Source organism: Panthera onca, chromosome A1 (genome assembly GCF_046562875.1).
Source record: "Panthera onca isolate mPanOnc1 chromosome A1, mPanOnc1 haplotype 2, whole genome shotgun sequence".
In the NCBI taxonomy this organism is placed as follows: Eukaryota; Metazoa; Chordata; class Mammalia; order Carnivora; family Felidae; genus Panthera; species Panthera onca.
The window spans coordinates 65,947,246-65,975,167 of NC_138339.1; the positions used below are offsets into that span (position 1 = coordinate 65,947,246).

The 27,922-nt window shown below is 36.7% G+C and overlaps 1 protein-coding gene across 4 annotated transcripts in view; it reads right to left on the minus strand.

The window, feature by feature from the left end:
* UIMC1 (ubiquitin interaction motif containing 1) overlaps nt 1-27,922 on the minus strand; it is a 117,717-nt gene that overhangs the window by 79,724 nt on the left and 10,071 nt on the right. For 3 of the 4 annotated variants that reach the window (XM_078447143.1, XM_078447156.1, XM_078447153.2), the window contains exon 3: nt 1,505-1,589. The exons of the other annotated variant lie outside the window; for it this stretch is intronic. In XM_078447143.1, coding sequence (XP_078303269.1) covers nt 1,505-1,589 — 85 coding nt within the window. The remainder of the gene's footprint in view (nt 1-1,504; nt 1,590-27,922) is intronic. 4 annotated transcript variants of the gene reach the window in all.

Consider the following 27,922-nt stretch of genomic DNA (forward strand, 5'->3'; position numbering starts at 1 on the left):
AACCAACCAGGGGATTAGAGGACTGAAACTTTCATCCCTGTCCCCTAGCCTTGAGGGAAGGGAGAGGGGCTGGCTGGAGGCTGAACCAATCAGCAAAGGCCAATTATTTAATCACTCATGCCTGCATAATGAAGCTTCCATAAAAATCTGTAAACTACAGGGTCTGGAGAGCTTCTAGGTTAGTGAAGATACTGGAAAGGTGACACACCTGGAAAGGACGTGCAAGCTCTGCAGCCCTTCCCTCATATCTTGCCCTATACACCTCTGCCATCTACCTGTTCCTGCACTACATCCCTTATAATAAACCAGTCATCTGGTAGGTAAACAGTTTCGCTGAGTACTGTGAGCCATTCTAGCAAATTAATCAAACCCGAGGAGGGGGTCAAATGAACCACTTTATAGCCAGTCAGGCATATGCACAGGTAACGACATGGACTTGCAGTTGCCATCAAAAGTGAAGGCAGACCTGTGGGATCTGACACTATCTCCAGGCAGGCAGTGTCAGAATTGGTTAAGCTGGGATACCAGACAGGGTCTGACTGAGAACTAGAGAATTGTTTGGTGTGGGGGAAAACCCCCAACACGTGTGATGACCACAGTGAAGTGTTAAGAGTAGAGAAGACACAGAAGAATTTCTCCCTTACAATTTTAATGAATGTTAACAGGAAAGCCCACGGGCCCAAAATGCCATCACTTGTGCCAGGCCAAGTCACCAAACTGGGGCTGAATATCTAATCTAACTGTAGTTTCAACTTCCTCCATTAATGTAAGTCTTAACCTGTAAATCAGGAATATTCTGATTAAGTACCAATGAGATAATCTATCACATAAACTCTCTCCATCCCCCAAAGGAAAATGACATAATCTACCTAATAAGACCCCTGTCCTTCCCAGTAAGAGAAAGTGATCTTGCCTGAAACAATCCTTTTTTTTTTTTTTTTGCTATTAATTTTCTTGCCCCACCCTCCTTCCTATAAAAAGCTTCCATTTCAAACAGCTCCTCAGAGCATCCCTCTACTTGCCAGATGGAATGTTGCCTGATTCATGAATCATTTAATAAGCCAATCAGATCTTCAAATTTACTTGGTTGAATTTTGTTTAACATGATAAAAATAGTACCATTATAATAGGTACCATTATTTGAGCCACTGTTATATCTGTATTTTATTGGTAAGAAAAAACAGCTAGAAAAAAAAAAAGAAAGAAAGAAAACAGAGGTAGTCTGAAAGTACTAATTTGCCTAAAGACTATATACTAAGGGCTGAAACAAGGATTCAAATCCAAGTATGCCTAACTCTGAAGTTCACATTTTTAATTTGAACCCTCTACGCATAAGTCAACTGTGTAAGCTATAGGTAACAGTGAATCCTAAAAATTTCAAAAGAATCCAGAATAAATAGGCACATACATCCTTAATATGACAAACCTCTTCCTAATGAAGAAACTAGTATCAATTCTATGCTGCAATTTTCAAAGTATTCTCAACACAAAAATGAAAACATACGTGCAATTTTTCTTTTAGCCAAACACTTTGTTCTATTTGACTGTTTTGTCTTCATTTTCTGCAATCCATTCTCTTCCTTTGGTTCCTGTTGCAAAATAAGAAATATCATCAGAATGGCTACGATTACAAGTAGTACTCTTTCCACATCTTCTACAACTAATAGAGGCCAATGAACCTCTGCAGAATCAGTGGCTATTGTAAATGTTCACAGAAAACATCAGAAATAGATCCCTTATGGTACAAAAAAGAAAACATGTAAATCTGAAACAAAAATCATAAAAACTGAAAGACATAATATATTGACACTATCATGTGTCAAATGGACACTCATGTAAATATCTGCATAACACCATTAAACATGCACTAAAGTACAGGGAAAGTTTGATTCAGATTTAAAAATGAGTATGATTAAAGTCAGTGTGTACTCATTTATTTTAAATTAGTACCTAAAAACCAACAGAGCAGGGCACCTGGGTGGCTCAGTTGGTTAAGTAAAACTCTTGGTTTGAACTCATGTCATAATTTCAGTTTGTGGCTTCAAGCCCCAAGTCAGGCTCCAGGCTGGCAGTGCAAAGCTTGCTTAGGATTCTCTTTCTCTCTCCTCCTCTCTCTGACCCTCCCATCTACTCACACACTCTGTCTCTCAAAATAAACAGATAAACTAAAAAAAAAAAAAAAAGCAATAGAGCTGGGGAAAACTATGTTACATAATTATTAAGAAAAGTACTAATTTTCTTTATATATAAAGAGCTCTTACAATCAATAAAAAGACCAATATTAACCTCCTCCCTTACTTTTTTAAAAATTTTTTTTGTGGGGCGCCTGGGTGGCTCAGTCGGTTAAGCATCCGACTTCGGCTCAGGTCACGATCTCACGGTCCATGAGTTTGAGGCCCGCATCAGGCTCTGGGCTGACAGTTCAGAGCCTGGAGCCTGCTTCTGATTCTGTGTCTCCCTCCCTCTCTGCCCCTCCCCCGTTCATGCTCTGTCTCTCTCTGTCTCAAAAATAATAAACGTTAAAAAAAAAAACCTAAAAAAAAAAAAACAGTAAAAAATAAATAAATAAATAAAAAAAATAAAATTTTTTTTTGTTTATTTTTGAGAGGAAGAGGGGCAGAGAGAGAGGGAGACACAGAATCTGAAGCAGGCTCCAGGCTCTGAGCTGTCAGCACAGAGCCCGACGCAGAACTTGAACCCACAAACTGAGATCATGACCTGAGCTGAAGTCGGACTCCTAACCAACTGAGCCACCCAGGAGCCCCTCCTCCCTTACTTTTAAACATAGGGAACAAACAGAGGGTTGCTGGAGGGGTTTTGGGAGGGGGGATAGGCTAAGTGAGTAAGGAGCATTAAGGAATCTACTCCTGAAATCACTGTTGTACTATATGCTAACTAACTTGGATGTAAATTTAAAGATAAAAAATAAATAAAAAATAACCTCTGCCTTTAGCAAAACACATAATATATCTCATAAGGAAAAATACACAAGGGGCTCGTAAGTATATGAAAAGATGCTCGACCTCACTTTGAACATCTAAATCAAAATAATTACATACTTTTTAAAACCTATATTAATAGTAACAGAAAATGTGTTATAAATCACTTTATGTGGGGAAACAGGTACTCTTATGCTAGATGGGATAAGATGGGTGGAATATGGTTAGAAGGTAAATTGGCAATAACCTCTGAAATCATAAATGTACAAACTCTTTGTCCACCAATATACTTCTAGCAATTTATACTACAGATACACTCACACATAAGCACAAAGATGTGTGCACAATAATGCTGAGAGTAGAATATTCTGTCACTGTAAAACCTGAATCAATGCTACTGAAAACATGATCTACAGATGAGCACACTCCTTGTTACTGCTCTAACAAAATAAGCATAGAAAATGAGAATATGCACTTAGAAACTTACAGCAATCTGACACTGCCAAAATATCCAAGCACATGATGAGTGGATTTCCATTTGCAGAAGGACCATGTTATATGCGGTATGTTAAATTTATTCAGTAAAATCCAAAATATTATAAATATGTGAGAAAATGTAAACATTAATAACATTATCACTTTAAGTTTTAATCAAGCCTGTTTTAATTATACTTTAATATGATTAAATGAAAGAAATAAAGCTCACATTATGTTCAAAATATATTATTCTTTTTTATTAGAAAGAGAGAGAGAACATGAATGCGGGAGGGGGGGAAGGGGCAGAGGGAGACAGAATCTTAAGCAGACTCCACGCTCAGCACAGAGCCTGACACAGGGCTCGATCCCACAACCCTGGGATCATGACCTGAGCCAAAATCAAGAGTCAGACACTCAACCAACTGAGCATCTCCCATACAATCAATAATCTTATTGACTAATTATTTTTAATCTTAATTAGATTTAAAAACAAGCTTCACTGACTTCTGTCATCAAAAAACCCCAAATCTTTCTGAATGCAGCGGTAGCAGTAAAATAAAGTGATTGTGAGGAGACAAAGGGCAAAACTTTCATTCTAGTTTTAGTCAGAAATATGATCCTTCACATACTAAATTTGGTTTTGTACCCACAACTGATGGTGAAGTAAGATAATCAGAGCATCTTGGGCACCTGGGTGGCTCAGTCATTAAGCTTCTGACGTCGGCTCAGATCATGATCTCACAGTTCATGAATTTGAGTCCCACATCACGTAAGCTTGAGCCCTGCTGAATTCAGGTGAGCTCAAGCCCACTTCGGGTGCGCTCAAGTCCTGCTTCAGGTGAGTACAAACCCCGCACTGGGTGAGCACGAGCCCCCCAAAATTTTTTTTTATAAATTCAGAGGTGCCTGAGTGGCTTAGTCAGTTAAGCTTCTGACTTGGTTCAGGTCATGATCTCACAGGTCAAGAGACTGAGCCCCATGACAGGCCCTGTGCTGACAAAGTGGAGCCTGCTTGGGATTCTCTCTCTCTGCCCCTTCCCTGCTTACATGCGCACATGCACACATTCTCTCTCTCTCAAAATAAATAAATAAACATTTAAGAAAAAAAAGAAGAAAAGGGCATCTAGGTGGCTCAGTCGGTTGAGCATTCGATTCTGCATTTCAGCTCAGGTTATGATTTCACGGTTCGGAAGAATGAGTCTTGCATCAGGCTCAGTGCTGGCAACGTGGAGTCTGCTTGGGATTCTCTCTCTGCCTCTCCCCTGCTTGTGCTCTCTCTCTTTCTCTCTAAAAATGAATGAATAAACTTGAAGAAAAAAAATTTTTAAGACACTTAATGTCTAAAACAAACAAAAAAAACTTTCCTAAATGCCAAAAAATATGCCAAAACAAAGAGCCAAAACAGCAAAGAATATAAAATAGATATAGAGAATATAAGATAATCTAATAAAACGCAATTCAAGATTACATACAAAGACAGAACTATAATAAAGTGATCCAGAATGGCTGAAAATGAAAAAATTTTAAAACAATGGAAATCATCTAAATCTGAATTTCTCCACAAATCCTCCAGAAAAACCACAAGACCACAAAGGCAAGAAAAAAACGCCAACTATGACCAGTGTCTTCAGCATTATTATGAGACAGAACAAACCACAAACATCATATAAGCAGCGAGCAATAAATAAAAAATAAATTCCAACAGAACATCCATTGCTGCTGCAACCCTGTGGGTGCACAAAATAGAGGAAGGAGACACTTAAGAGACTCCATGAAAAAGAAGAACTTAAAGCACAGAAAACATTACCCTGATTAGACAGTCTAACACTAAGGCCAAACACTAAGCAAAGGTCCAAGATATGGTACTTCACATAATTAGCTACAATAAAGTGCTTAAAGGTGAGAAGAACCAAAAGTGGCAACCACAGGGATGCAGTGTTACTGGAAGGGAGGGAGATAAACCGGGAAGAACTGCTGCCCTCTGAGTCATAGAAAGAAAACAAAGGAAGGAGAAACAAAAAGGAAGACTCCTGAAGAAAAAAGGAAAAAAAAAGGACATGTCAATCTATCTTCCCCACCCTAACAATTCACTAATATCAACAGTATATTCCATAAAAGAAATTACACTTCACTAAAGATACAAAGGGGAACTTTTAAAGTAGGACATCTGCCCAGTAAATGACAGAAGTAAAAAAAGAAATTCCAAACTAAGCAAATGTAAACCAAAAAGAAAATGCAAAAAAACCTATTTCAGCTTATGAACATTATTATCCCCCCTACTAAACACCACCATAGAAAAGAAAATACAATGTTCCAATAGATTACAAAGAAGCATCCAGAAATTAAGAAAAACAGAATCTGGGGCACCTGGGTGGCATAGTTAAGCATCCAACTCTTGATTTTGGCTCAGGTCATGATTTCACAGTCATGGCATCAAGCCCTGCATTAGGCTCTGCACTAAGCATGGAGCCTGCTTAAGATTCTCTTCTCCCTCTACCCCTCTCTCCTGCTTGTGCTCTGTATCAAGAAAGAAAAGAAAAGAAAAAAGAAAAGGAAAAAAAAGAAAAACAGAATCAGAATCTAAAAACACAAACCGTAACCAGACAAAAATAAAAACCAAATGAAATCAAAGTTGGTAAAACTCAGGAAAGAAACTGAAGACAGACAAAACCATCTCAAAAAAAGAAAACTGAATTACTGCATCTCCAAAGGTAAACAGATTCAAGTATAATTTAAAGATGCTCATTAAAGAAATGTAAGAAAGTAAGAGAATGAAAAAAATAACCTGCAGGATATATTGTTCAGAGAAAAAATCAAAATGCAAATATGTATACTACATTTCACATATAAAAAATTAATATTAAGAAAACATGTGTGGGCTTAATTTTCTTTAAAGCAACATCAACAAGAATTAACAAGTAATAAAACTGATTATCAACAGGGAAAGGGATATGGAATAGGTAAGTACAGGATAGAGAGCAATGTGATTTAAGTATACCTTTCTCTGCAGATTTGATGTGTCCAACAGGGCAAACATTCTACATATGCAAAAATTAAAGAAGGATGGGGAGAAAACTCAAAATCAATGCAAAAAAATCTGAAAGATAGTAAATTTTTTAAAAATTTTTTAACGTTTATTTTTGACAGAGAGACAGAGCATGAGTGGGGGAGGGGCAGAGAGAGAGGGAGACACAGAATCCGAAGCAGGCACCAGGCTCTGAGCTGTCAGCACAGAGCCCGACGCGGGGCTCGAACTCACAGACCGCAAGATCATGACCTGAGCCGAAGTCGGACGCTCATCCAACTGAGCCACCCAGGTGCCCCGAAAGATGGTAAATTTTAAAGTACCTCAATAACTTTATTAAATATTAATGGTTCTAAAACAACACTTTTAAAAACAATGTCAGTTTATATAAAAATACAAAGACGAAACTGTGCTGTACAAGAAACCCAATCAAAGGACACGGGTGACTCAGTTGGTTAAGCATCCAACTCTTGATTGTGGCTCAGGTCATGATCTCAGGGTTGGTGAGATTGAACCCTGTGTGAAGGATTCTCTCCCTCTCTCTCTCTCAAAAACAAATAAATAAAGCTTAAAAAAAAAAACAGAAACGCAATCAAAATATAAAAACATAGGTTAAAAGTTAAAACACCAACATATGGTGTTAGGAAAACTGGATACCCATATGCAAATGAAGAAAGCTGGACCCCTATCTTCTTTTTTCTTTCTTTCGGTGAGTGTGTGTGTGTGATTACCTGCTTTTTTTTTTTTTAAACCCAAGTTAGTTAACATATAGTGTAATAATGGTTTCAGGAATAGAATTTAGTGATTCATCACTTACATATAACACCCAGTGCTCATCCCAACAAGTGCCCTCCTTAATGCCTATCACCCATTTAGCCCATCCCCTCACCCAACACCCTGCCAACAACCTCAGTTTGTTCTCCGTATTTAAGAGTCTCTTATGGTTTGTCTCCTGTTTTTATCTTATTTTTGCTTCCCTTAACCTATGTTCATCTGTTTTGTTTCTTAAATTCCACATGTGAGTGAAATCATATATTTATCTTTCTCTGACTTCTTTTGCTTAGCATAATACACTCTAGTTCATATTGCTGCAAATGGCAAGATTTCATTCTTTTTGATCGCCAAGTAATATTCCATTATATATACATGTGTCACATCTTCTTTATCCATTCATCTGTCGATAGACATTTGGGCACTTTCTACACTTTAGCTATTGCAGACAGTGCTGCTATAAACATTGGGGTGCATGTGCCCCTACGAAACAGCACTCCTGTGCCCTCTAGATAAATACCTAGTAGTACAATTTATCTACAATTATAATTACTACTACGATTTAGTAGTACATAGGGTATTTCTATTTTTAACTTTTTGAGGAACCTCCATACTGTTTTTCAGAGTGGCTGCACCAGTTTGCACTCTCACCAACAGCGTAAAAGAGATCCTTTTTCTCCGCATCCCTGCCAACATCTGTTGTTGCCTGAGTTGTTAATGTTAGCCATTCTGATTGGTGTGAGGTGGTATCTCATTGCGGTTTTGATTTGTATTTCCCTGATGATGAGTGATGTTGAGCATTTTTTCACATGTCTGTTAGCCATCTGGATGTCTTCTTCGGGAAAGTGTCTATTCATGTCTTTTGCCCATTTCTTTGCTGGATTATTTGTTTTTTGGGCATTGTGTTTGAGAAGTTCTTTATAGATTTTAGATACTAACCCTTTATCAGATAAGTCATTCGCAAGTACCTTCTCCCATTTGGTTGGCTGCCTTTTAGTTTTGCTGACTGTTTCCTCCGCTGTGCAGAAGCTTTTTATTTTGATGAGGTCCCAGTAGTTCATTTTTTCTTTTGTTTCCATTGCCTCCAGAGATGTGCTGAGTAAGAAGTTACTGCAGCCGAAGTCAAAGAAGTTTTTGCCTGCTTTCTCCTCAAGGGTTTTGATGGCTTCCTGTCTTACGTTTAGATCTTTCATCCATTTTGAGTTTATTTTTGTATATTGTGTAAGAAAGTGGTCCAGGTTCATTCTTCTACGTGTTGCTGTCCAGTTTTCCTAACACCTTTTGCTGAAGAGACTTTTTTCCATTGGATAGTCTTTCCTGCTTTGTCAAAGATTAGTTGGTCATATGTTTGTGGTCCATTTCCGGGTTCTCTATTCTGTTCCATTGATCTATATGTCTGTTTTTGTGCCAGTACCATACTGTCTTGATGTTTATAGCTTTATAATACAGCTTTAAGTCCAGGACTGTGATGCCTCCAGCTTTAGTTTTCTTTTTCAATATTATTTTGGCTACTCAGGGTCTTTTCTGATTCCATACAAATTTTAGAATTGTTTGTTCTAGCTCTGTAAAGAATGCTGGTGTTATTTTGAATTCAGCTGCAAGTCATAAAGTCAGTGTACAGAAATCAGTTGCATTTCTATACACCAATAATGAAGCAGCAGAAAGAGAAATAAAGGAATCAATGCCATTTACCATTGCACCAAAAATCATAAAATACATAGGAATAAATTTAACCAAAGAGGTGAAAAATCTATACACTGAAAACTACAGAAAGCTTATGAAAGGAATTGCAGAAGACTCACAAAAAATGGAAAAACATTCCATGTTCATGGATTGGAAGAACAAATACTGTTAAAATGTCAATAGTACCCAAAGCAATCTACATATTCAAAGCTGGATCCCTATCTCACATCATATACAAAAGCTAACACAAAGTGGATAAAAGACCTAAATGTAAAAGCTACAATATTAAAACTCTTAGAAGAATAGTGGGGAGAGCTTCATAACACTTGATTTGGTAATGATAACCTGGATATGACACCAAAAGCACAAGCAACAAAAGAAAAAACAGACCAACTTAATTATAGCAAAACTTAAAAACTACTGGGCATCAAGGTACTATTAACAGAGTAAAAAAGCAACCTGCAGAGTCTGAGAAAATATTTACAAACCATGTATCTGAAAAGGAGTTAATATCCACAGTATATAAAAACTCCTACAACTAACCAACAATGTGAATATATTTAATGCCACTGAACTGTACACCTAAAATGGTTAAAATGGCAAATTTTATATGTATTTTAAACTACACAAGACATGCATGCACACATACACATATGTCTACCTCGTACCATATACAAAAATTAGCTCAAAATGGATCAAAGAGCAAAAACTATAAACATTTAAGACTATCATGACTCTATTTGCCAAAAAAATTTTAGTTATAACATCAAAAGTACAAACAACAAAGCAAAAGAAATAAACTGGACTTCATCAAAATTTACAGCTTTTCTGCATCAAAGAACACCATCAACAAAGTGAAAAAGACAACTCAGAGAATGGAAGAAAATATCTGCAAATCACATATATAAGGATTTAATAGGCACAATATAAAAATTAACACCATTCAACAACAAACACTTGCAACTAATAAATGGGCAAAGAACTTAGATATTTCTTAGATATGGCCAAGAAGCATATAAAAAGATGATCTAGATCATTAGACATTAGGAAAATGCAAATCAAAACCACAATGTGATAACCACTATACACTCAGTAAGGTGGTTATAATAATTTCCCGTAAAGATTTTATTTTTAAGTAATCTCTACACACAACATGGGGCTTGAACTCACAGCCCCGAGATCAACAGTTGCACAACTTTTCCAACTGAACCAGCCAGGCATCTCTATAATAATTATTTTTAAAAAAAACACAGAAAATAACAAGTGTTGCCAAGGATGTGGAGAAATTAGAATCCTAGTATATTGTTGATATAAGTATAAAATGGTGTAGCTGCTATTAAAAAAAAAAAAAAAGGGAATGAAGTACTGACACATGCTATGACATGGATGAACTTTAAAACATATGTTAAGTGACAGAAGCCAATCACAAAAGACCAAATATGGTATGATTCCATTTATATGGCATGCCCAGAATGGGCAAACCCATAGAGACAGAAGTAGATGAGTGGTTGCCTAAGGCTGGATGTTGACAGGGAAATGGAGAGTGACTGCTAATGGGAACAGGTTTCTTTTTCAGTTACTGAAAATGCTACAAAATTGATAGTGGTTATAGCTGCACAACTATGAATATATTAAAAACCACTGGATTACACTTTAAGTTAGTGAATTATATAATGTGTGAATCATATTTGTGAGACAAAGTTGTTGTATCAAAACAAAGAAGAATGGTGACAGTCGAGTCAGGATAGATATTGGAGGTTTGAGGACAGCAGAGGAGAAGCAACAGAGTCTCTGGGACAGTAGAGGAATAAACAGACGGTGGAAACATGTGGATTGCTAGGCAGTACTGAGGGGCCACTTGAGGTTTATGGTCTTAAATATAATGTGAACCCAGTCAGCATTGTTGTGCTGCTTACGTAGGGACACAAATAAATAGACGGAGGGTTGGATTTAACCAAAATTGGGTTTTGCCAGGGAGTACAACAGAAATTAGAAGTGAGTTGAGAGAATATTCAAGGGAATTGTTAATATGATAACAATTAAATCTAAATTAGTGAGAAGTGAGGACATGACAGGGTAATGGACAATGAAAAGGTGATAGTCTGGAATTAGACATCCTAGTGTGGCTGAAGGATTATTGCAGTTAGGGTATTAGAGGGAGTGAGTTGGAAAAGATAGGTGGTGGTGATCACCAAAGAATGGGAGATCTGAAAACAAGATCTTGGAAGTGCCACAATTATTACTGACAGGTTCAACCAGGGTTGAGGAACTAGAGAACACAGAAAATGAACTGGCTGTTTCCTTATTTCTCCCAAGGATGGTACATAACTGAAACCATTCTAGATGCAAAAGACAGAGGTTAATTCATTACATACAGTGGATGTCTTGGGCATTAGGCTTACTTCTCTCTCCGAACCCCACTTGAGAAAGGCTGAGATGGTATGATCCATGGGAGTTGATGGCCAAAAGGTCAGGGAACTGAGAGGCCAGCATACTGGACAGGTAATACCTTAGGTTGAACCTACAAAAACTGCAACTTCATATGATTCAGTCTAATAAGTAGCTGTTAAAATTGTCAATGAATGGTCATGAAGTGGGATGGTTGGTGAGGGACAGGTGACCCGGAGGATAGGAGATGACTACTTCAGGGGTGGGGTAGCAGGCCTACCACAATGGTTTGTGTTTCAAACTAGGTTTTTCTAGTAAGTCTGGAAACAAGTAAGAGGGTACTTACCCCACCTCCAGGTCAGTAGTACTGTCGTGAAACAAAGAAGAAACAGCCAGTACTTGAGAAAGTACAAAGGGAAGCAGTAACTTCAGCCATCTGACCTACTCAAAAGAAATAGTAAAGCCCTAGAGGCAGCAGGAACACTGCAATGGACTAGACTGTGTCATCACATCTCCCCCTACACCCATCCAAAATTCATACAATGAAGTCCTAATCCCCAATGTATTGATATTTAGACAGTATCTTATAGAATGAGTCACCAGAGAACTTACTCTCTTTCAACCAGTGCATCAGGGAGGAAAAGCCATATAAGTACACAGTGAAAAGGTAGCCATCTACAACACAAGGAGAGGGTCCTCACCAGACAATGACCCTGTTGGCACCTTGATTTTAGACTTCCAGTCTCCAAAACTGTGAGGAAATAAATTTATGTTCTTTAAACCACTTAATCTATAATATTTTGCTATGGCAGCCCAATCACACTGAAAACCATGATACCATGACACCAGATATAAAGTTATACAAAGGACTGAAGAGCACCAAAAATGGAAACCACTGATAAATATATGATTGTTTCTCCTTAGCTTCAAAAACTGATTGTTTAAGCAAAATAATAACAATGTACTATGGGGCTTATAATATATGTACAAGAAAAACACATGACAACAATAACATAAAGTTCAGGGCAAAGTAATAAAAGTAAACTATCATAAAATGCTTATGTTATACATGAGGTGGTATAACATCATGAGGTTACATTATGATAGGCAAAATAGACGTACTAAAATCTCTAAATAAACCATTAAAATAATAAGAGTTATAACCAGTAAGTCAAAAAAGGAAGATGAGATCATAAAAAAGACTTGATTAACACAGAAGAAAACCCAGAAAGTCAAAAAAGGACACAAAGAACAGATGGAAAAAACTGAAAACAAATAGCAAGATGATAGATCCAAATCTAACCTTACCAATAATCACATAAAATGTGAATGGTCTACACAACAAAATTAAAAGCAGTGATGGTCAGATTGGATAATAAAGCAAGACTCAACTATACATGCTAACTATAAGAAATATACTTTACATGTAAAGATTCAAATAGATTTAAAATAATAGGATGGGGAAAAACAGCATGGAAGACAAGTCAAAAGCAAGCTTAATGGCCACATCATAATGAATGTAACAACAAAGAAAGCAAACACAAACATGAGGCCGACACTAACAAAAAGCCATCCAGCAAAGACACAGAAAAATCTCTGAAGAATTCTACACTAGGTAACTAGGTTGACAGATTTATAACATAAAGATCACTTGAGAAGTTTATAATGGTTTTCATTTGAAATACTGAGACTGCTGAAAAGTTTTAAAATTTTGTAGGCCTATGTTTTGATGTTTAAAACTCACTTTGAGAAAGAAAACTGCTTTACTTTGCTTAAAAGTAACTAAACATTATTGTTCACTGTACTTGTGTAATAGTAAAATCTTATCCTACAGCAAATATGAGGAAATTCCATTTAGAAAATGATAAATTTAGAATTATGGTTGTGACATATATTCAATTAGTGTATATGTTATTGCGTAATTGACAGAAAAAACTTCCACTTGAAAAACTTTGTATAAACCTTTTCCCTAAATATCGTGGGTTTTGTGCAGTTTTTTAAAATCTTGGATTTACAGACTGTCCTTTCACTCATGAGTTTTGTAAAAGGCAAAGAAATTTATGATAGATAAAATATGTTACATCTAGGGGGCGCCTGAGTGGCTCAGTCGATTAAGCATCCAACTCTGATTTCGGCTCAAGTCATGATCACATAGTTCGTGAGTTCAAGCCCCACGTCTGGCTCCATGCTGATAGTGTGGAGCCTGCTTGGGATTCTCTCTCTCCCACTCTCTGCCTCTCCCCTGTTCGCTTGCTCTCAAAATAAATAAAGTTAAAAATAAATGCTACATCCACCTAAGTACTGATTCTCTCCTTTTATCAAAAGTCCATTTTAATCTCCCAGTCTACATGGTGTTGTATTATTTTGCTTCTCTGTAACAATATCTTTATGCCTTTCTGTAACAGAACCAGATACTTAACTAAAGTTGAAGTGACAATTGTACAAAGTACAAAACTTGAAGACAATTTAGTTTTGTGCCTGGGAATTCAGTAAAATCACAGGACTGTCCTGAACAAAACAAAATGGATTATATACAGGAATAAGTCTGGTTTAGGGTTATTAACACTCTTGAAATGAACCATCTAATATCCCTAATAAGCACTAGTAGATAAAATTTAAAACAAAACGAGACAAGTTTGTTTTTAAGTAATATCTCAACTTCCTAAGTTTTCTTTTTAAGTCAAACTCATTAAGGAAGTCATAGAAGTTGTATTTTCTTATTTAGGGAGAAAAAAATCAATCTCTGATGCTTATATACTAAATTTAAGTAAATACCGCATTAAAAAAGTAACCTATTTGAAGGTCACCTGAGTGGCTCAGTCGGTTAAGCTTTTGGTCTTTGGCAAAGGTCATGATCTCGCAGTTAGCAGGTTCAAGACCCACATCAGGCTCTGTGCTGACAGCTCAGAGCCTGGAGCCTGCTTCAGATTCTGTGTCTCCCTCTCTCTCTGTCCCTCCCTCAATGACACTCTGTCTGTCTGTCTGTCTGTCTCTCTCTCTCTCAAAAATAAATAAAAACATTTTAAAAAATTGAGGGACGCCTGGGTGGCTCAGTTGGTTGAGCGTCCGACTTCGGCTCAGGTCATTATCTCACAATTCATGGGTTTGGGCCCTGTGCATTGGGCTCTGTGCTGACAGCTCAGAGCCTGGAGCAAGCTTCCTATTCTGTGTCTCCCTTCTCTCTGTCCCTCCCCTGTTCGTGCTCTGTCTCTGTCTCTCAAAAATAAACACTAAAAAAACTAAAAAAAATTTTTTTGAAAAAAATTCACTATTGGAAAACATGGCTATATTAAAAGGAAACTTTATTCTCATTTCTGTATCATTTATGTGACAGGATTGCAAAGAATGTACACATTCATTTCTTCAAAGCAGCAGAAAAAGTAAAAAGTACTGGCACTTTGAAAGTCTCTATATTAAACCCAATGTTAACATACAACATTTATGGGTATATAGCTAAAGGACAGCATATCAAAAATATTGTTTTGAATATTAGTTCATTGAGTAATTTTCAATAGCTCAAAGACACTTCTCATGTTTGAAAACTAAGTAAATGGGGGGAAATTAAGACAAGATAGTTACAATTTTAGGTCTACGATTTGTAAGTTCCACCAAAAAATAGTATTCGCATGTGACATGTATTATGTTTTAACCTCATGGTTAATTATATTCATCTGTAGATGAAAAATTAAATTATTTCAAAAATTGGATGTTTTGCTTTTCATAGATCTTAAAAAGGAAATAGGACCCATTGTTTTGAGGGAATTCTATTACATAACACAAACGAGTCATTCTGTATTTGGTCCTTAATACAATTTTAATTTGGACAGATTTATTCTAATTAAGCCATAAATATTAACATATAGGCTTGTTTTGATTAAAGAATTTTCCTATCAATAAAAAAAAAAGAGAAGACTGGATAGCTATATAAATGTCATAATAAGTGGATGTCAGAACAAAGGATATCACCAGCGATAAAACAGATAATCTCATAATGATAAAGGGATCAATTATCAAGAAGAGATAAAATTCTTAAGTTTACATACATAATAATAAAACTTCAAAATATATGAAACGAAAACTGACAATACTGAGAAGAGAGAGACAAATCCACAATTACACACACAGCCTTTATTTAGTATCTCTGTCAAAACAGTTGTAATATTTGCAGAAAATAAGGATATAGATTTGACAACAGTATCAACCAACTTGATTATATTGACAATTATAGGGAAAAAAACACAAAAAACACATTCTTCTCAAGTACACATGAAATATTTACCAAGATAAATGATTTTCTGGGCCACAAAACAAAGTTCAATCAATTTGTAAAAGATTCAACTCATATAAAGTACATACGGCCAAAGGAATTAAATTAGAAATCAGTAACAAGGGGCACCTAGGTGGCTCAGTTAAGTGTCCAACTCTTGATTTCAGCTCAGGTCATGATCTCACAGTTCATGAGACTGAACCCCACATGGGACTCCACGCTAACGGCATGGAGCCTGTTTGGGATTCTCTTTCTCCCTCTCTCTCTGCCCCTCCCCCCACTCATGTTCTCTATGTCTCTCAAAATAAAAAAACAAAATAAAAACTTAAAAAAAAAAGAAATCAGTAACAAAAAATCTCTAGAAACACTCCCAAGTATTTAGAAAATAAATAACACACTTCTAAATAACCCATAAATCTAAAACAAAAACAAAAAAAAAACCAAAAACACAAAGGGAAATTATAAAGTCTTTTGAATTGAATAAAAATGAAAACACAACATATAAGAATCTGCAGCATGCTTTAATGGGAAATTATAGCATTAAACACCAATATCAAAAAGAATAAATGTCGGGACATCAGGGTGGCTCAGTCAGTTAAGCATCTGACTCTTGATTTCAACATAGACTCATGATCTCAGGACTAAGATCTAGCCCCAGTGAGATCTAGCCCCATGTCTGGCTCCGTGCTGGTGTGCTGGGCATGGAGCATGCTTAAGATTCTCTCTCTCCCTCTTGCTCTCCCCCTCCCCCACTTGCTCTCTCATTCTCAAAAGAAATAAATGTCTCCAATCAATGACCTTAACTTCCTTCCACATTAAGAAAATAAAATTAGGGGCACCTGGGTGGCTCAGTCAATTGAGCAACCAACTCTTGATTTCAGCTCAGGTTATGATCCCAGGGTTGTGGGTGATTAAGCCCCACAATGGACTCCACACTGAGCATGGAGCCTGCTTAAGATTCTCTAAGAGTGCCTGGGTAGCTCCATCAGTTAAGCATCTGACTCCTGATTTTGACTCAGTTCATGATCTCACGATTCATGAGTTCAAGCCCTGAGTCCATCTCCATGCTGACAGTGGGGAGCCCACTTCGGAATGCTCTCTCCCTCCCTCCCTCTCTGCCTCAGCCCCGATCATTCACTCTCTCTTTCAAACTATAAATAATAAACTTAAGAAAAAAAAAAAGATTCTCTGTCTCTCCCTCTGCTATTCTCCTCTACTCGTGCACTAAAATAAAAACAAAAAACAAAACAGAAGGAATTAAAGTAAGCAGAAGAAAGGAAATAATAAAAACCAGGGCTACCTGGGTAGCTCAGCCAGTTAAGCATCTGACTTTGGCTCAGGTCATGATCTCACAGTTCATGGGTACCAGCCCTGCGTCGGGCTCTATGCTGATAGTTCAGAGCCTGGATCCTGCTTCAGATTCTGTGTCTCCCTTTCTCTCTGCCCCTCCTTTTCTCTCTCTCAAGAATAAATAAACATTTAAAAATTTTTTTTCAAAAAAATAAAAATACCAAAGTAGAAATCAATGAAAGAGGGGCGCCTGGGTGGTTCAGTTGGTTAGGCAACTGACTTCAGCTCAGGACATGATCTCACGGTTCGTGAGTTCGAGCCCCGCGTTGGGCTCTGTGCTAACAGCTCAAAGCCTGGAGCCTGCTTCAGATTCTGTGTCTCCCCCTCTCTCTACCCCTCCCCTGTTCACGTGCTATGTCTCTCTGTCTCTCAATAAACAAACATTTAAAAAAATTAGAAAAAAAAGAAATCTAGGGCGCCTGGGTGGCTCAGTCGGTTGAGCGTCCGACTTCAGCTCAAGGTCACGATCTCGCGGTCCGTGAGTTCGAGCCCCGCATCAGGCTCTGGGCTGATGGCTCGGAGCCTGGAGCCTGCTTCCGATTCTGTGTCTCCCTCTCTCTCTGCCCCTCCCCTGTTCATGCTCTGTCTCTCTCTGTCTCAAAAATAAATAAACGTAAAAAAAAAAAAAATTAAAAAAAAAAAGAAATCAATGAAAGAGAAAACAGACAAACAATGCAGAAAAATCAATGAACAGAAAGCAATAAAACTGGACTGATTAGGATTAAAGAAATTATATCAGAAACCAGAGAGCTGTTATCATTATACATCTACAGGTTTTAAAAAGGGTAAAGTTAATATTAAAAACAACTTTACATTAGCAATGTAGTTGGAATGGACAAATTCCCTGAAAGACACAATCAAAGCTCACTCAAGAAAGAGTTAACTTAATGGGAATGCAAGCTGGTACAGCCACTCTGGAAAATGGTATGGAGGTTCCTCAAAAAACCAAAAATAGAACTACCCTATGACCCAGCAATTGCACTACTAGACATTTATCCAAGGGATACAGGTGTTCTGTTTTGAAGGGACACATGCACCCCCATGTTTATAGCAGCACTATCAACAATAGCCAAAGTATGGAAAGACCCCAAATGTCCATCAATGGATGAATGGATAAAGAAGATGTGGTATATACAATGGAGTATTACTCGGTAATCAAAAAGAATGAAATCTTGCCATCTGCAACTACGTGGATGGAACTGGAGGGTATTATGCTAAGTGGAATTAGAGAAGGACAAAAATCGTATGACTTCACTCATATGAGGACTTTAAGAGACAAAACAGATGAACATAAGGGAAGGGAAACAAAAATAATATAAAAACAGGGAGGGGGACAAAACAGAAGAGACTCATAAATATGGAGAACAAACTGAGGGTTACTGGAGGGGTTGTGGGAGGGGGGATGGGCTAAATGGGTAAGGGGCACTAAGGAATCTACTCCTGAAATCACTGTTGCTCTATATACTAACCAATTTGGATGTAAATTTAAAAAAATAAAAAATTAAATTAAAAAAACAAGAGTTAACTTAAAAAAATAAAGACTTAACCTGAATAGCCTTATATGTAATAATGAAATCAAAATTGTAGTTAAAATACTTCCCACAAACAAAACTTCAAGCCCCGATGACTTTACTGGTAAATTCTATCAAACACTTAAGTTAGAAATAATACCAATTCTACTGAAACTATCCCAGAAAACTGAAGATGATATATTTTCCAACTCATTCAATAAAGCCCAAATCACCCAACATCAAAACCAAACACAGATATTACGAGAAAACTACAAACTAATAACCCTCATAAACAGAGGTGCAAAAATCCCAATTAAAATTTTATCAAATCAAATCCAACATTATGAAAGGATAATACATCATGAGCAATTGGAGTTTGTCCCAAGAATGCTGAATTTCTTTAACATTCAAAGATCAATGTGATTCACAATATTAAAATGAATTTAAAAAGGATTATTATAAATTCATCTCAATCCATACAGAAAAAGCATTTCACAAAATCTAATATTCATTCCTGATCAAAACTCTCAACTAGTAAACTAGAAACAAAAGAGAACTTCTTCGGGACATGTGATCATCTCAGTTGGAAGAACATGTGACTCTTAATCTCAAGGTTGTGAGTTTGAGCCCCACATTGGATACAGAGATTACTAAAAAAATAAACTTTTTTTTAAAAAAAAAAAGAGAACCCGATAAAAGGTATCTATGGAAAACCTACAGTTAACATCATAATAATGGAAGACTACATGCATTCCTCCTAAGATCAAGAACAAGACCAAGAGGTCTATTCTTGGCATTTTCTATTCAACATTATACAAGAGGTTCCAGTCTGGGAAATCAAACAACAAAAAGAAATATAAGGAATCCAGATTGCAAAGAAAAAAGGAAAACAGTCTTTATTAATAAATAAACATGGCCATGTAGAAAATTTGATGGAATCTATAAAAATATACTAGAATAAGTTTCCAAGGTTGCAAAATACAAGAAAAAATACAAAAATCATTTCTATGCATATTCTACCAAAAAAAAAAACAAAAAAAAAAACCCTGAAATGTTAAAAGAATTCCATTTACAAAAGCATCAAAAAACATCAAATACCTAGGGTTAAATCTGACAAAAGATGTGAAAGATCTGTATGCTGAAAACTACAAAATATTGCCATGAGATGTAGAGACAACCTTAAAGAAATAGAAAAATATACCTTACTCATTGGCCAGAAGTCTCCATATTAAGATATTAATTCTCCCTCAAATCGATCTATTAATTCAACATCATTCCAATCAAATAACTAACAAAATTTCTGTAGAACTGGCAAACTGATTTCAAAATTCATGTAGAAATACAAAGGAACTAGAATAGCCAAAAACCTCTAACAAAGATCAAAGAAGACTGACACTGTTTTATTTCAAAAACCTATAGTAATCAGGGGTACCGGGTAGCTCACTCAGTTAAACGTCTCACCTTTGGGCTCAAGTCATGATCTCACAGTCATGAGATCAAGCCCTATGTCAGGCTCTGTGCTGGGCATGGAGCCTGCTTAAGATTCTCTCTCCCCCTCTGCCCCTCCCCCACTCATACTCTCTCTCAAAAGAAAACAAACAAACTTAAAAAGGGGGAGGGGACCTGGCTGGGTCACTTGGCTGAGCATCTGACTCTTGATAAGGGCTCAGCTCATGATCCCAGGGTCTTGGGATCGAGCCCCACATCAGGCTCCATGTTGAGTGTGGAGTCTGCTTAAGATTCTTTCTCTTTCCTCCTCTGTCCCTCTCCCCTGTTTGTGTGCTTTCTAAAATAAATAAATAAATAAATGCTATAATAATCAAAGCAGCATTATAAACTGAGTTAAGACAGACAAAAAAGATCAGTGGAATAAAGTCTAGAATTAAATTCACATAAATAAACATGACTGATTTTTTTGTTTTAATTTTTTTTTTTTAACGTTTATTTATTTTTGAGACAGAGAGAGACAGAGCATGAACGGGGGAGGGGCAGAGAGAGAGGGAGACACAGAATCGGAAGCATGCTCCAGGCTCTGAGCCATCAGCCCAGAGCCCGATGCGGGGCTCGAACTCACGGACCATGAGATCGTGACCTGAGCTGAAGTCGGAGGCTTAACCGACTGAGCCACCCAGGCGCCCCCATGACTGATTTTTAACACAGGTGCAATGGTACAGTGAAGAAAGAAAAGCCTTTCCAACCTACAGTGCTCAAAAAATTGGGTATGATGTTGGGGCGCCTGGGTGGCTCAGTCAGTTGAGCTCAGGTCTCATCTCGCAGTCCGTGAGTTTGAGCCCCGTGTCAGGCTCTGGGCCGACAGCTCAGAGCCTGGAGCCTACCACTGATTCTGCGTGTCCCTCTCTCTCTGTCCCTCCCCCACTCATGCTGTCTCTCTCGCTCTCAAGAATAAATATGTTAAAAAAAAAAATTGGGTATGATGTGCAAAAAAATGAACATGGAGCTATACTACACTATATAAAAATTAACTCAAAATAGATCATACATCTAAATGTAGCACCTAACATAATATTTCTAAAATAAATCACAAGAGACAATCCTTGTGAACTTAGGTTAAGCAATTTCTTTTATTTTTCCCCCCTTGGCACTGTAAGTTTTTTTTTTTTAATTTTTTAAATTTACATCCAAGTTAGTTAGCATATAGTGCAACAATGATTTCAAGAGTAGATTCCTTAATGTCCCTTACCCATTTAGCCTATCCCCCTTCCCATAACCCCTCCAGTAACCCTGTTTGTTCTCCATATTTGAGTCTCTTCTGTTTTGTCCCCCTCCCTGTTTTTATATTATTTTTGTTTCTCTTCCCTTATGTTCATCTGTTTTGTATCTTCAATTCCACATATAAGTGAAATCATATGATTTTTGTCTTTCTCTAATTTCGCTTAGCATAATACTCTCTAGTTCCATCCACATAGTTCCAAATGGCAAGATTTCATTCTTTTTAATTGCCAAGTAATATTCCATTGTCTCTATATACCACATCTTCTTTATCCATTCATCCATTGATGGACATTTGGGCTCTTTCCATACTTTGGCTATTGTTGGTAGTGGTGCTATAAACATGGGGATGCATGTGTCCCTTCGAAACAGCATACATACCTGTATCCCTTGGATAAATACCTAGTAGTGCAATTGCTGGGTCATAGGGTAATTCTATTTTTAACTTTTTGAGGAACCTCCATACTGTCTTCCAGAGTGGCTGCACCAGTTTGCATTCTCACCAACAGTGTAAAAGAGATCCGCTTTCTCTGCATCCTCGCCAACATCTGTTGTTGCCTGAGTTGTTAAGGTTAGCCATTCTTACTGGTGTGAGGTGGTATCTCATTGTGGTTTGGTTTGTATTTCTCTGATGTCGAGTGACGTTAAGCATTTTTGCATGTGTCAGTTGGCCATCTGGATGTCTTCTTTGGAAAAGTGTCTACTCATGTCTTCTGCCCATTTCTTCACTGGATTATTTGTTTTTTGGGTGTTGCACTTGATAAATTCTTTATAGATTTTGGATACTAACTCTTTATCTAATATGTCATTGGCAAATATCTTCTCCCAACCATCATTTGCTTTTTAGTTTTGTTGATTGTTTCCTTTGCTGTGCAGAAGCTTTATTTTGATAAGGTCCCAATAGTTCATTTTTCATTTCCCTTGCCTCTGGAGACCATCAAGTAAGAAGTTGCTGCAGCTGAGGTCACAGAAGTTGTTACCTGTTTTCTACTCTAGGATTTTTTTCAATGGCTTCCTGTCTTACATTGCAGTCTTTCATCCATTTTGAGTTTATTTTTATGTATGATGTAAGAAAGTGGTCTAGGTTCATTCTTCTGCATGTCGCTGTCCAGTTTTCCCAACACCATTTCCTGAAGGGACTGTCTTTATTCCATCAGATATTCTTTCCTGCTTTGTCAAAGATAGTTGGCCAAACATTTGTGGGTTCTCTATTCTGTTCCATTGATCTATGTGTCTGTTTTTGTGCCAGTACCATACTGTCTTGATGATTACAGCTTTGTAATACAGCTTGAAGTTTATTGGGTTAAGCAATTTCTTAGATATGCCACCAAAAGCACAATCCATAAAAAACAAATTGGCAAACAGATGTCATTAAAATAACTTCTAGCATTCAAAATATTGATAAGAGAATGAAAAGACAAGCCATGAACTTAGAGAAAATATTTGAAAAGCAAGTACCTAATAAAGGACTTTTAGCTAGAATATATAAAGAACTTTCAAAACTCAACAGTGAGAAAACAACCAACCCAATTCAAAAACAGGTAAAAGATCTGTCTCCCTCTCTCTCTGCCCCTCCCCTGCTCATACCCTCACATTCTCTCTCTCTTAAAAATAAACTTTAAAAAAAAAAGATGATTCCTTTACTATATAAACTGTGGCAGGACAACAGAAGGTGAAAAAGTGTGATAGCTTAAACCTGATACTAAAATCTAATTCAGAAGGTACAAAAAAAGGACAATTATACAAAAACCAATGCCACTAGGAATACAGATGCAAAAATCCTAACATATTAAGAAAGCAAATACAGTATTATGTTAACGTAATATATAGTGACCAAGTAAGATTTACTCCAGATTGCAAGATGTGCCAAAATTAGAAAATAATATTAATGTACTATATAAAACTGATTAAAGGAGAAAAACTATACCATCACCTTGTTAAAAAATGAAGCATTTGATTAAATACCCATTCCTAAAAACACTAATATTAAATAAGCAATTAATATTTCTGTAATAAAAAATAGAAATATGAAACAAAATATCTGAATACTTCTACAATTAAATTCAAGACAAAGATGTACTCTATCACTGAAATCAATCAACATTATTCTAGAAGCTATAATCAATGTAACGAAACAAACAACAAAAAAAGGTATAAATACTAGAAAGGAAAAGAGAAAATGATCCATTATTAGCAGGTATAAGTGCCTACCTGTAAAACCCAAGATTATCAACACAACAACTATTTCAAAAGTCTGTAATGGACTAATGGAACAAAATAGAAAATCCATAAACAAGCCTATTTATTGACAAGATTTTAGTTTACAATAAAGGTAAAACTACAGGGGCTCAGGGGCTCATCACTTAAGCGTCCAACTTCGGCTTGGGTCATGCATGATCTCATGGCTCATTAGTTCAAGCCCCACAAGGGGCTCTGTGCTGACAGCTCAGAGCCTGGAGCCTGCTTCGGATTCTGTGTCTCTGTCTCTCTCCACCCCTCCCCAACATGCACTCGCTCTCTCTCTCTCTCTCAAAATTTTTTTAAGGTAAAACTTCAAATTTTTGGAGAAATGATTACTGAAAAATGTTGGTTAAAGCATGTAACCATTAAGACTGCTTTTTAGTATATATGTACTGTTTTGAAATACACATAAATGGGGGGTGAAAAAATGAAATACACATATATGTGGTAGAACTGTACAGAAAATCATGGAAATGTAAAACAAATACAGTGCTTACCTCTAGATGGGTGGAAAGGGATGCAACTGGTGAGGGTCACACTAAGTCAAGAGGGCTTCTAAGGTAGTGAATACAGACATCCGAATTATTTTTTTAAAGTATGATTTTATATTTTATGTAAATGTAAAAACCGTATTATTATTTCTATAGATACAGAAAAAGCATTTGACGAAGTACAACATCCACTCATGATGAAAACCCTCAACAAAGTAGGTCTAGAGGGAACACATCTCAACATAATAAAGGGCTTATCTGAAAATCCCACAGCTAACATTATTCTCAATGGGGAAACACTGAGAGCTTTTCCCCTAAAGTCAGGAACAAGACAAAGATGTCCACTCTCACAACTTTTATTCAACATAATACTGAAAGTGCTAGCCACAGCAATCAGAGAACAAAAAGAAATAAAAGGTACCTAAATCAGTAAGGAAGAATTAAAATTTTCACTATTTGCAGAAAACACAATACTACATATTGAAAACACTTAAGACTCCATCAAAAAACAACTAGAATGGATAAATGAATTCAGTAGAGTCACAAGATACAAAATCAATGTATAGAAATCTGTTGCATTCCTATACACTAATAATGAAGCAGGAGAAAGTGAAATTAAGAAAACAACTCATTCTCAAGTGCACCAAAAACAATAAAACATCTAGAAATAAACTTAATCAAAGAGGTGAAAGAGCTATACTCTGAAAACCATAAAACACTGATGAAAGAAATTAAAGACAACACAAAAAATGGAAAGACATTCCATGCTCATGAGTTAGAAGAACAAATATCGTTAAAATGTCTCTACTACCCAAAGCAATCTACATGTTTAATGCAATCCCCATCAAAATACCAAGAGCATTTTTCACAGAACTAGAACAATCCTAAAATTTGTATGCAACCACAAAAGACCCCGAATAGCCAAAGCAATCTTGAAAAAAAAATTCAAAATCTGTAAAGAACTTATCAAACTCAACACCCAAAAAAGAAATAATCCAGTGAAGAAGTAGGCAAAAGACACAAACAGACACTATTCCAAAGAAGACATCCAGGTGGCTCAAAGACACATCAAAAGATGCTCAACATCACTCATCATCAGGGAAATACAAATCAAAACCACAATGAGATATCACCTCACACTTGTCAGAATGGCTGAAATCAACAACTCAGGCAACAGATGTTGGCGAGGATGTGGAGAAAGAGGAACGCTTTTGCACTGCTGGTGGGAATACAAACTGGTACAGCTACGCTGGAAAACACTGGAGGTTCCTCAAAAAGTTAAAAATAGAATTACCCTATAACCCAGCGAATGCACTACTAAGTATTTATCCAAACGATATAAAAATGTTGACTCAAAAGGGCACATGCACACCAATGTTTATAGCAGCACTATCAACAATAGCCAAATTATGGAAAGAGCCCAAATGTCCATCGACTGACGAATGGATAAGAGGATGTGGTATGGGGCACCTGGGTGGCTCAGTAGGTTAAGCATGGGGCTTCAGCTCAGGTCATGGTCTCACAGTTTTTGAGTTCAAGCCACATGTTGGGCTCTGTGCTGACAGCTCAGAGCCTGGAGCCTGCTTCAGATTCTGTGTCTCCTTCTCACTCTGCCCATCCCCCACTCATGCTCTGTCTCTCAAAAATGAATAAACCGCAAAAAAAAATTTAAGAAAAAAAGAGTATGTGGTGTACACACACACACACACACACACACACACACACAATGGAATATTACTCGGTGATCAAAAAGAATGAAATCTTGCCATCTGCAACCACATGGATGGAATTAAGAGTGTATTATGCTAAGTGAAATAAGTCACTCAAAAGAAGATAAATATCATATGATTTCACTCACATGCGGAATTTAAGAAACACAACAGATGAACAGAGGGGAAAGGAAAGGAAAATAAGATAAAATAGAGAGGAAGGAAAACCATAAGAGACTCTAAATACAGAGAACAAACTGAGGGTTGCTGGAGGGGAGGTGGGTGAAGAGATGGGTTACGTGTGTGATGAGCATCAAGGAGGGCACTTGTTGGGATGAACACTGAGTACTGTATGTAAGTGATGAATCACTAAATTCTACTCCTGAAATCATTATTACACCATATGTTAACTAACTTGGATTAAAAAAAAAAACAAAAAACGAAGTATCACAATTCTAGACTTCAAGTTATATTACATAGCTATAGTAATCAAAACAGTATGGTACTGGCACAAAAATAGTCATATAGATCAATGGAACAGAACAGAAAACCCAGAAATAAACCCATAAATATATGATCAATTAATCTTCAACAAAGCAGAAAAGAATATTCAATTGGAAAAAGTCTCTTCAACAAATGGTGCTGGAAAAACTTGTCAGCTACATGCAAAAGAATGAAAGTGGACCACTTTCTTACAGCATACACAAAAATAAATTCAAAATGGATTAAAGACCTAAAGATGAAACTTGATACCATAAAAATCATGGAAGAGACCACAGGCAGTAATTTCTCTCACACTGGCCATAGCAACAGTATTCTAGATATGCCTCCTGAGGCAAGGGAAATAAAAGCAAAAATAAACTATTGGGAGACTACATCAAAATAAAAAGTTTCTGCATAGCAGAGGAAACAACAAAACTAAAAGGCAACCTACAGAATGGGAGAAGATATTTGCAAATGACATATCAGATAAAGGATTAGTATCTAAAAATATAGGGGCGCCTGGGTGGCTTGGTCGGTTAAGCGTCCGACTTCGGCTCAGGTCATGATCTCACTGTCCGTGGGTTCGAGCCCCACGTCAGGCTCTGTGCTGACAGCTCAGAGCCTGGAGCCTGTTTCAGATTCTGTGTCTCCCTCTCACTGTGACCCTCCCCCGTTCATGCTCTATCTCTCTCTGTCTCAAAAATAAATAAACGTTAAAAAAAAAATTTTTTTTTAAATAAAAATAAAAATATAAAGAACTGATACAACTCAATACCCCCCCCAAAAAAAAATCAAATAAAAAAAAAAAAATGGACAGAACACATGAACAGACACTTCTCCAAGAAGACATCCAGAGGGCCAACAGACACATGAAAATATACTAAGTATCACTTATCATCAGGGAAATACAAATCAAAACTACAATGAGGTATCACCTCACACCTATCAGAATAGCTAAAATCAAAAACACAAGAAATAAGCATTGACAAGGATGTGGAAAAAAAGGAACCCTCTATGCACTGTTGGTGGGAATACAAACTGGTGCAGATGCTGCAAAAAAACAGTATGCAATTTCCTCAAAAATTTAAAAATAGAACTACCCTATAATCCAGTAATTGTACTACTGGATATCTACCCAAAAAATACAAAAACACTAATTCAAAGAGATACCTGCACCCCTATGTTTACAGCAGCATTATTTACAATAGCCAAGATATGGAATCAGCCCAAGTGTTCATCAACAGATAAATGGATAAAGAAGATGTGGCATATGTATGTGTATATATGTATACACACTGATAATGGAATATTATTTAGCCATAAAAAAGAATGAAACCTTGCCATTTGCAATGACTTGGATGGAGCTAAGTGAAATAAGTCCAAGAAAGACAAATACCTTATGATTTTACTCATGTGGAATTTAAGAAACAAAACAAATGAGCAAAGGAAAAAGAGACAGAAACAAACCAAGAACAGACTCTTAACTATAGAGAACAAACTGATGGTTATCAGAGGGGAGGTGGGGGGGAGAATGGGTGAAATAGGTGATGCGGATTTAAGAAAAAAAATAAATAAAAAGATTATGATTTGCATTTTATGGACTCTCCTGTGCGGCATATTTGACAACTTAAAAAAAAATTAATGAGTTAGATCTGTATTTGTTGTTATAAAAAGATCTGCAATAAATATTAAATTAAAAAGCAAAACAGCCTATGTAGCATGATTCCTTTCCTGTAAAACATTTTATTTATAGCATATTCATAAAAAAAACTTTTCTGGAAGAATAGAGAAAAAATTATTACCTTTATTTAAATGTACACTCACTGAGGTGTACATCTTCACTATATAGCTTTCCAT